The following is an 8,511-nucleotide window of genomic DNA, read 5'->3' as shown; positions in this document are numbered from 1 at the left end:
CCCACCCCGCCCCGCGGAAGCGACGCCTGCGCAGTGAGGCCGCGGGGCGGTCGTTGTGCCCACGCCGCCAACAGGCCGGCGAGCGCCATGGCGGAGGAGGTGAGGCGGGAGGAGGAGACCGGCGTGGGGCGGGCCCCGAAACCCCGGGCGCTCCGAGACCCCCACCGGGCCGCCTGGGCCTCGCCGCGCCACTGCGGCCCGTAGGCGCCCAGGCCCGGCCGGAGCCCCCGCTCGTCCCCCGCGCCCCCGGCCCGGCCTCGCCGGCCTCCCCTTGGGCGCAACGCGGTGCCGGGGTCAGCGGTTCTCTCGGGTCTCGGGACAGGTGAGCACCCTGATGAAGGCCACGGTTCTGATGCGGCAGCCCGGGCGGGTGCAGGAGATCGTGGGCGCCCTCCGCAAGGGCGGGGGAGACCGCTTACAGGTACCGCGGGGGGGGGGGGGGGGGGGGGGGGGGGGGGCTGGGGATGTGGCCTGCCCAGTGCGCCTTCCCGCTTTGCTGCGGACACCAGCAAGCATGCCTTCAGCCCCTAGAAATGGCCAGCTGCCCGAGGGCAAGCCTGTTTTGCCTTGGGGAGAGCCCACCTGCCCAGCAACCTAGATTTCAAATTTCTCAGGTCGTGCTGTAGACAGAACGCACCCCACACCAGGCCTCCGGGTCTTGTCCTCACTAGCCGAGGTTGGTGGGCTCCCCAAGAAGACGCAGATGTGTAGATGGGCCAAAAGGTGGGGGCATCTTACGAAGGACCAGGGCATTGAGATGGGTGCTATTGAAAGAGTGGAAGGGGTCCTGATTCTGCAGTCCCCACCCCCATCCTCAGAGAGGCTGGGTCTTCTCTGGGTTAGCACAGGTATTAACTAGGATTAGTTCTTCCTTCGGCGCTTCCTGACTCCCCCAGGGCTTTGCCCGCAGACCGGCACTGAGCTGTTTGGACTTCCATAATCATCCTCCCTGGCTGGCACAGGGCCACCCTGGAAGGAGCCTGTCTAGGCTTCATCTCTCTTTTGCATTTTAGGTCATTTCTGATTTTGACATGACCTTGAGCAGGTTTGCATATAATGGAAAGCGATGCCCTTCTTCTTACAGTAAGTCACATACTAGCTTGCTTTATTGGGCTTGACAGGACGATGGCTTATAAGGGGCAAGTAAAAGGAGTTCTGTGTTTTTGCAGATATTCTGGATAACAGCAAGATCATCAGTGAGGAGTGCCGGAAAGAGGTGGGTTACTCCCTTCTTTGCTCAGAAATGGCTATCATATACGACTTCCAGTGGTTCTTGGTTAGGACCAAAGATTCCAGGGTTGAGACCTTAGAAGATTAATTTTTTAAAAAAATGTTGTTATGCTCAGGTGGACCTAGTCTTAATACACTGAAACAGCTTTTCCTTATTGGCCAAGACACGTGATGATAGATGGTTGGAATACGCTTACTCCTATCTGTAGAACTTAATAGGAGACTTCGATGTTTGCTGTTTAAGCCTCCCACAACTCCGAGAGGTGGATAGAATCATTACTGTCTCCATTTAGCAGATGGGAAAACAGAGGCTTGGAGAGGTTTGAGCAACGTACCCGAGGTCATACAGCAAGATGCAGAGCTTGGTTTTCCCATAGATCTGATTCTGTTCCCGAACTCTTTCCTCTATGTTATGCTCTTTCCTTGATAGTATAAATTTTCTTGGTAAGGCAGCAGGTACCAAGAAAGACTTCTGAATTAACGTCTGTGTATGAAACTCCCGTTTCCATAAGATGCATACAGATACTGTAAAGCGATCCCTGTAGCCTTGGAGTTCATTTTACTTTGCTACGCGTTCTTCCCATCAGTGTCCTCTTTGCCAGAGCAGAGCTGTGCTAGCCCCTCGTTTCTCTGCAGGTTGCTGAGCTCTTTCTGCTAAAGAGCTATATCATTTAGTTCCACTTGATTATGAAGTTCACCAAATTGGTTACTAAGTGGTCTGCTGGTCTGCCATATTGGTCAGATCTTCTAATACTCTGTCATGATTACTGGTTATTAAGATGGACAGTGAATTATAGATAGCTCTTCTGTTTCTACACCTGTCTCTCTGGTGATGCCACTTGTAGCTTAAGGTAGATTCTGGCTCCACCACTGATTACCTTTGGCAGGTCACTTTTTTTGGTTCCTCACATCCCTGATCATAGCAGCTTCCAGAGAGCTACGTCCACAAATAAGACAATAGGTTTGGATGCCCTCTCTGGGATAAAGAAGCTAGAGAACATTAAGATTTGTGGCGTTGATGGGTTCCTGAAGAAATTAACAAAGCAAAATTTATGTAAGAAATCTTTTTTCTTTTTAAAAATTTATATTCTGGGGGTTTCCCTGGTGACGCAGTGGTTCAGAATCTGCCTGCCAATGCAGGGGACACGGGTTCGAGCCCTGGTCTGGGAGGATCCCACATGCCGCGGAGCAGCTAGGCCCGTGCGCCACAACTACTGAGCCTGCGTGTCTGGAGCCTGTGCTCCACAAGAGAGGCCACGATAGTGAGAGGCCCGTGCACTGCGATGAAGAGTGGCCCCCGCTTGCCGCAACTAGAGAAAGCCCTTGCACAGAAACGAAGACCCAACACAGCCAAAAATAAAATAAATAAATTTTTTAAAAAAAGAAATTTATATTCTGTTGAATTCTGTTATACTTTCAGAAAAATGTTCTCACACTCAAGGAAACATTGAGAATCTTAACACATTTTAGGAGCTTTCTGTCTCTGTCACTCTTTGTATTTAACCCTCTTTTGGACTGATGGTCAGGGACTCCATTTGATCTCATAATATTCCGACACCATGCACGTATTAAAATTAAAATTTTTTACTCAGTCAATTCTCATTTTTATTGGGCACTGTTACTGACTGAGCCCATGTGACACATGATCCCTGAAGCAGCCTCCCTAGATTGTGGAAGGTCCTGGCATGTGGAAGGTGACCTTAGCCAGAGGAGGTGCACAGAGATGCTCCCCGTGAGGTTGTCCACCTGACGTTGGCAGTGCGATGGAGTTATCCCCTAACATGCTGTGTCCCAAGCTCCAGTCTTCTAGTTCACTTGAATGATTTTTGCCAGATCTGTGTAAATTACCCTGCCTTTAAAGATCTGAATGCAGTTAACTTGCAAAAGAAAGGAGCAATCTTTATGAAAGCATGAGTGTGCTATTCTAGTTTTCTTTTTTCCCGACATACATTAAAATGAATCCCAAACCACTAAAATGAAAAGTGTTTTTATCCATGTACGCCCCCCCCAAAAGTTATCTTGCCTACCACTTGAGAAAATGTACCACATTTTGGGAAATACAGCGTTAAATCAGTTCTTACTGATTAAGCGGGAGTGCAGAGGGATGGCCGGCTCTGCAGCTCCAGTCACTCCCTTACCTGGAGTTGCATCTTCTAGGTGACTTTTTTCTCATGCTGGACTGTAGGACTCTGCTGGGGAAAACTTGATGTGGACTAAACGGCTTTTCTCTTCATTTCGATGTCACAGCTCAAAGCGCTCTTCCACCACTATTACCCAATTGAGATTGACCCACACCGGACCATCAAAGAGAAGTTACCTGACATGGTGGAATGGTAAGTGATGGTGGTGGTGAAACGCCCCTGGCCCTCACGATGCTTGGTCTGGACGGGGGCGTATTTTTCCTGAGCTTTGGTCAGATGCAGGCTCCTTTACCTTACTGAATGCTTAACTGAAGGCCACAAGCGCAGCTGCTAGAACAAATTGTCCAGATAAAGCCAGGCTACGTGTGGCTACTGCTAGAGTAGAGGGCTCACCAAGTATCCTTGGAATGAGTTAGAAGCCCCTTAGTTTGGGGCAATAAGTGCTTTGGGGCAATAACCCTCCTAAGGAAACCAGTATCACTGGGCAAAGCCCCAGTTCTCCATAGAGTGGGGTCACAGAGGAAGGGATTCAGAAGAGCTTTGACATCAGCAGCAACTTGCCCAGCTCTTGTGTTGCTGCTGTGTTGCTGTCTCACCCTCTTCCTTTAGGGACAAGCAGGGTCCTTCAGGAAATGGCTCTGGGGGAAAGGATGAGGCCTCCGCTGTCAGTACTTCCAGAGGAGACTCGGCCCTGAGATGGGAAAGGTCACTTTACTTAGTGGTTTGAATTTGGGGTTTCGTGGGGTGTCTGTTTCCAGGTGGACCAAAGCGCATGAGCTCCTGTGCCAGCAGAAGATTCAGAAGTTTCAGATAGCCCAGGTGGTGAGAGAGTCCAACGCAATGCTTAGGTGAGCTGCCTGCTCTGGAAAATGTTTCTGCCAGACTGTTGGCGATGGGTTTGCTCACAAAAGAGAGGCTGGGAAGAATCAAAGAGGAGTCGGTTGCTGGGAGAGTCAGAAGCGATCTAGCACCATGAGTAGATGACGTGGAGAAGGTCTTGCTTGTCCTCTCTGGACACAGCCAGAGAATTTTCTATCCTTGGGTGTGTCCTAGGATGCAGTCTGCTGGTAGTGGATGTGGTGTGAATATGACCAGGGCTCCATCTCCTAGAACAAACAGCGTCTAGCTCATTCTTCCCAATGATAAACAGACTTTTGGGGTCCCCACGGCGACTGGCGTTCTTTATCCAGACATGGGAGCTGGCTGACCTAGGGCCCTTGATCTTCCGTGGCCTTCACGGAAGGCCTGGAGCGTTCTTTACTGGAGGAGGGATGAGGGCACGTAGAGGAAGGAGTCCACACGGGTGCCTTCCCTCAAGGATTGTGTGTCCTGATTGGGGAGAGAGGCTAGCTCGTGGAAAGCCAGGAGAGTAGACATGTGCAAACCCAGTAAGTGCCTGGGTGGGTTGGAGGTGTTCCCCAGTGAAGCTGCCTCAGGATAGCTGCCTGGTTGTATTTTGCTCAGGCAAAATAATACAGAAACAAACAAACAAACAAACAAACAAAAAATGTGGTTATATGGTGTATATGAAGTTCAGGGGCAGGGAGAGCAAATCAATGGTGATGTGAAGTCAAAATGGGGGCGATGGCATCGACTGGGAAGGAACATGAGGGAATCTTGACCTCATTAGTAAGTACATGTGTGTGAACATATGTAAATATTAACTGAGCTGAACACTTAAGATTAGTGCACTTTACTAAGCGCACTGTATTAGCGCACTTTACTAAGCGCACTGTATTAGCGCACTTTACTAAGCGCACTGTATTAGCGCACTTTAATAAGCGCACTGTATTAGTGCACTTTAATAAGCGCACTTTAATAATTTACTGTATGTATTTTATACCACAATTTAAAATGTTTTTTAAAAATGTTAAAGATGTAACCCAAATAGAAAATAAAGAACAGTCGCAGAGGCAGTGCCATTTCAGAACCGTTCATGTCACTTCAGGGATGGATACAAGACGTTCTTCAACACCCTCTCCCAGAACAGCGTTCCCCTTTTCATCTTCTCCGCGGGCGTTGGGGATATCCTGGAAGAAATCATGCGGCAGAGGAAAGTGTTCCACCCGAACATCCACATCGTCTCTAACTACATGGAGTTTGATGAAGATGTGAGCTGGGGCTGGAAGAGGGGTGGGGACCGCCAGCCAGGGTGCTTCCCCCTAAATGTTAACCCTGTTGGGGGAGGGGGGAGGGAAGGCATGCCAGCTTCTTTGCCCTCGGCAGTTATTTATTTATTAGTGCCAGCTAAAGACAGTCGCTTTTGAAGGACCCACTCTTGGGTGTTTGGCTGACAGTCGACTCTGCCAGGGAGGACTGAGTTTAGGGCTCGGCCAGGCCCCGTGTCACTGTCATGGCTCGTGTGCCATCCTAGGTACTCAAGGGCTGGGACTTGGACTTGTTTTTCTTGAGCCAGAGGTGGGCTGCTCTGACTCACCCATGTTCTGACTTCTTCCCCTTAAAACCAAGGCTGGAATTTTCATCCCTTTGACCTGTGGTTAGGGTGTGGCCCACAGCTGAGGTTAGCGCACATGTAGCCAGGCAGCGCTTGTATCACGGGCTTCATGCTTTCACCAGAGTAGGCGATCAACAATATTTGATGGTTCCTGTTAATTTAAACCAGGGGTTGTAAACTTTTTCTGTAAAAGACCAGGTAGTAAGTATCTCGGGCTTTGCGGGCAATATGATCTCTGTCACAGCTACTCTGTCACACAAAAAAGCACCCGTAGACAAGATGTAAACAAATGGACCTGGGTGTGTTCCAGCAAAGCAATTTACAAAAATAGGCCAAATCTAGTCCACGGGCCCTAGCTTGCTGGCCCCTAGTTGGATCACAATGAAGTTCTGGCATTATCTGTGGCTTTCAGGATTCCCTTTCCTCTGTGGCAGAGACAGTGGAACACTGGTCCCGAATGGGTCCTTGTAGTCCTTCTGTCTGTCTCTTGTCTTGATTATTTAGGGCTTCCTAAAGGGATTCAAGGGCCAGCTCATACACACCTACAACAAGAACAGCTCCGTGTGCGAGAACTCTGGTTACTTCGAGCAGCTTCAGGGCAAAACCAACATCCTCCTGCTGGGAGACTCCATGGGGGACCTCACCATGGCTGATGGGGTTCCTGGCGTGGAGAACATTCTCAAGGTTGGCTTCCTAAATGACAAGGTAGGTAGGAGACCCGGGTTCTTCATGGCCGGCTTCTCCTTCATTCCTGTTAACGAGTGCTTATTGAACACCTTCTGTGGGCTGGACCCTGTGTGAAGTACGAGAGGCACAGAGGTCAGACACAAGCCATAGTCTCATAGGAAACAGAAGAAATACCCAGTGGTTACAGCTGTGCACGAAGCACACGGCGTGACCCAGAGGTCAGAGCACGTCATCAGCCCACACTTACCGAGTGCTGCGCACGTTAACCCAGTTCATCTGTGCAGTCATACTCTGAGGTAGTGACTGTTATACCCAGTTTACAAATGAGGAAACTGAGGCAAGGGGGTTCAGTAACTTGCCCAAGGTGACATAGTTTAGAAAGTGGTTGGGCTGATTACCAGTCCTCCTAAATCATACCAGTAAGGCATGATTGAGATGGGAGATGTTGGTATTCAGGATGTGGGTTTATAATTTAGAGAAGGAAAGCATAGGAACAGACCAGAGGTTGACAGGGGTGAAAACATAAGGTCACAGAGGGGCACAGTATGGCATCAGGCTAGAAGGCCTCCAGTTCTCACCCTCAGCCGGCAGGTGCTGAAGCCTCATGAAGATTCAATCCAGATAGATTAGAGGTAACGTCTGATAGTTTTTGTTTCTAATGGTTGTGATGGTCCTTTTGGCACTGACCCAAGGGTTAATTGTGGCGGCCTGCATCCATGGCCATCTGTGTCTCCAAAGGGCAGGTCCCGGTAACCTTGAGCTCCTCCTGGGGAGTCGCAGCTTGAATGCCCTCTTCCCCAGCCCCAGGTGGGCAACAGCGGGCAACGCGGAGGGCAGGGCGCTGGGGGACTCTCGGTCTCTGCTCCCCCGGCAGGTGGAGGAGCAGCGGGAGCGCTACATGGACTCGTATGACATCGTGCTGGAGAAGGATGAGACGCTGGACGTGGTCAACGGGCTGCTGCAGCACATCCTGCAGCAGAGGGACTGGACAGAGATGCAGGGCTCCTGAGGGCGGGCCGGGGTCAGGCCCCGCGGGCTGTGATGCGGACGGGCTTCACCGGAAGGCTACTCTGCTCTGAGCACTGCTCCTGCCTGTGCTGCAGAGAAGAGTCCGGGCGGCCGGGAGCTGCTGGCCCACGCCCCTCCCTCCCCCTTTCCCTGGCTTCGTGGTTTGTGTTCTGCAGAGCCTTGAGGGAGCCCTGCCAGCCCGGAGGGCAGCAAAAGCCATTCCAGATGAACTGTGGACCTACACAGTGTTAGCACTTTAGGAATCATTTGGTCCAGGGAATCTTTTTTCCAGTATTTTTTAACATGGGAAGCTGCTCTTCAAACAAATCTAATATGTGAAACAGATCAAAATAAAAAAAGGAAAACACAGAGCTGTTCCGATTGGGGTGGGGGCGGGGCAGAGCCTGTACCTCCTGGTTCTGGAGGCGCAGGAACCTCCGAGAAGCTGCTAGAGCTCCACGGAACACAGTTTGAAAACCCCTGGATTAGCCCAGGAGACGCTGAGCACAGCGAGCGCAGCCTAGTGTGTCCGTGGGCATCACGGTGGGCAGGCAGGGTCGGAAGGGTGTGTTTCTGACCTGGAATGGTTTGACTTGATTCTCATGCAGCCGTTAAACGTGAAATTCAGCAGGGATCAGCTGAGTTTGGCGGCCCTGGATGCAGAGCCCCCTCTCTGTGGGTCCCTAAAGTGACCCATGTGAGTGTGGATTTTCACCGGGGCCCTTGGCTCCTGTCCTTCCTCCTCCTCCACGGCCACTAAAGTGCACGACTTAAGGGCGGTCGAGTCGGGACCTGAAGGGAGCCGGTTCCCTCATCCGCCTGCCTGGTGGCTGGTCAGTTGTGTTTGTCTGCAGCTCAGCAGAGAAAGTGATGGGAGTGCTGACTGAGGGCCAGCCGTGTGCACCCAGGTGCTGCAGGTGCCGTTTCATCCTCACAGGGATCCTGCATGAGGTACGGGTCCACTTAGAAAGGACCAGTCCTTTCTAACAC

The 8,511-nt window shown here is 51.1% G+C and overlaps 1 protein-coding gene across 2 annotated transcripts; it reads left to right on the top strand.

Moving 5' to 3' along the window:
- Positions 1-20: 20 nt before the first annotated feature.
- Positions 21-7,890, top strand: NT5C3B (5'-nucleotidase, cytosolic IIIB). 2 transcript variants are annotated; one of them, XM_027094396.1, is made up of 8 exons: positions 21-421; positions 1,014-1,083; positions 1,170-1,216; positions 3,478-3,563; positions 4,130-4,219; positions 5,320-5,482; positions 6,331-6,531; positions 7,388-7,890. In XM_027094396.1, exons 1-8 carry the CDS (start codon positions 335-337, stop codon positions 7,520-7,522), a joined length of 879 nt encoding a protein of 292 aa, XP_026950197.1. In that variant the 5' UTR covers positions 21-334; the 3' UTR covers positions 7,523-7,890. The 2 variants fall into 2 exon arrangements, with proteins under 2 accessions (XP_026950197.1, XP_026950198.1); XM_027094397.1 differs by having other exon boundaries at positions 141-322.
- The last annotated feature ends 621 nt before the right edge of the window (positions 7,891-8,511 follow it).

Source organism: Aethalodelphis obliquidens, unplaced genomic scaffold (assembly GCF_003676395.1).
Source record: "Aethalodelphis obliquidens isolate GAN/ISIS:26980383/991018 unplaced genomic scaffold, ASM367639v1 scaffold89, whole genome shotgun sequence".
NCBI classification, from domain to species: domain Eukaryota; kingdom Metazoa; phylum Chordata; class Mammalia; order Artiodactyla; family Delphinidae; genus Aethalodelphis; species Aethalodelphis obliquidens.
The sequence above is the reverse complement of the archived record's forward strand: the minus strand, read 5'-3'. Positions and strand labels throughout refer to the sequence as shown.

Bases quoted from the DNA above. Each gene is read 5' to 3' on its own strand.
- NT5C3B (XM_027094396.1), top strand. From the start codon at position 335: ATGAAGGCCACGGTTCTGATGCGGCAGCCCGGGCGGGTGCAGGAGATC. The intron at 1,084-1,169 runs GTAAGTCACATA...GTGTTTTTGCAG, and splicing joins GCGATGCCCTTCTTCTTACA to ATATTCTGGATAACAGCAAG. The intron at 1,217-3,477 runs GTGGGTTACTCC...TCGATGTCACAG, and splicing joins GTGAGGAGTGCCGGAAAGAG to CTCAAAGCGCTCTTCCACCA.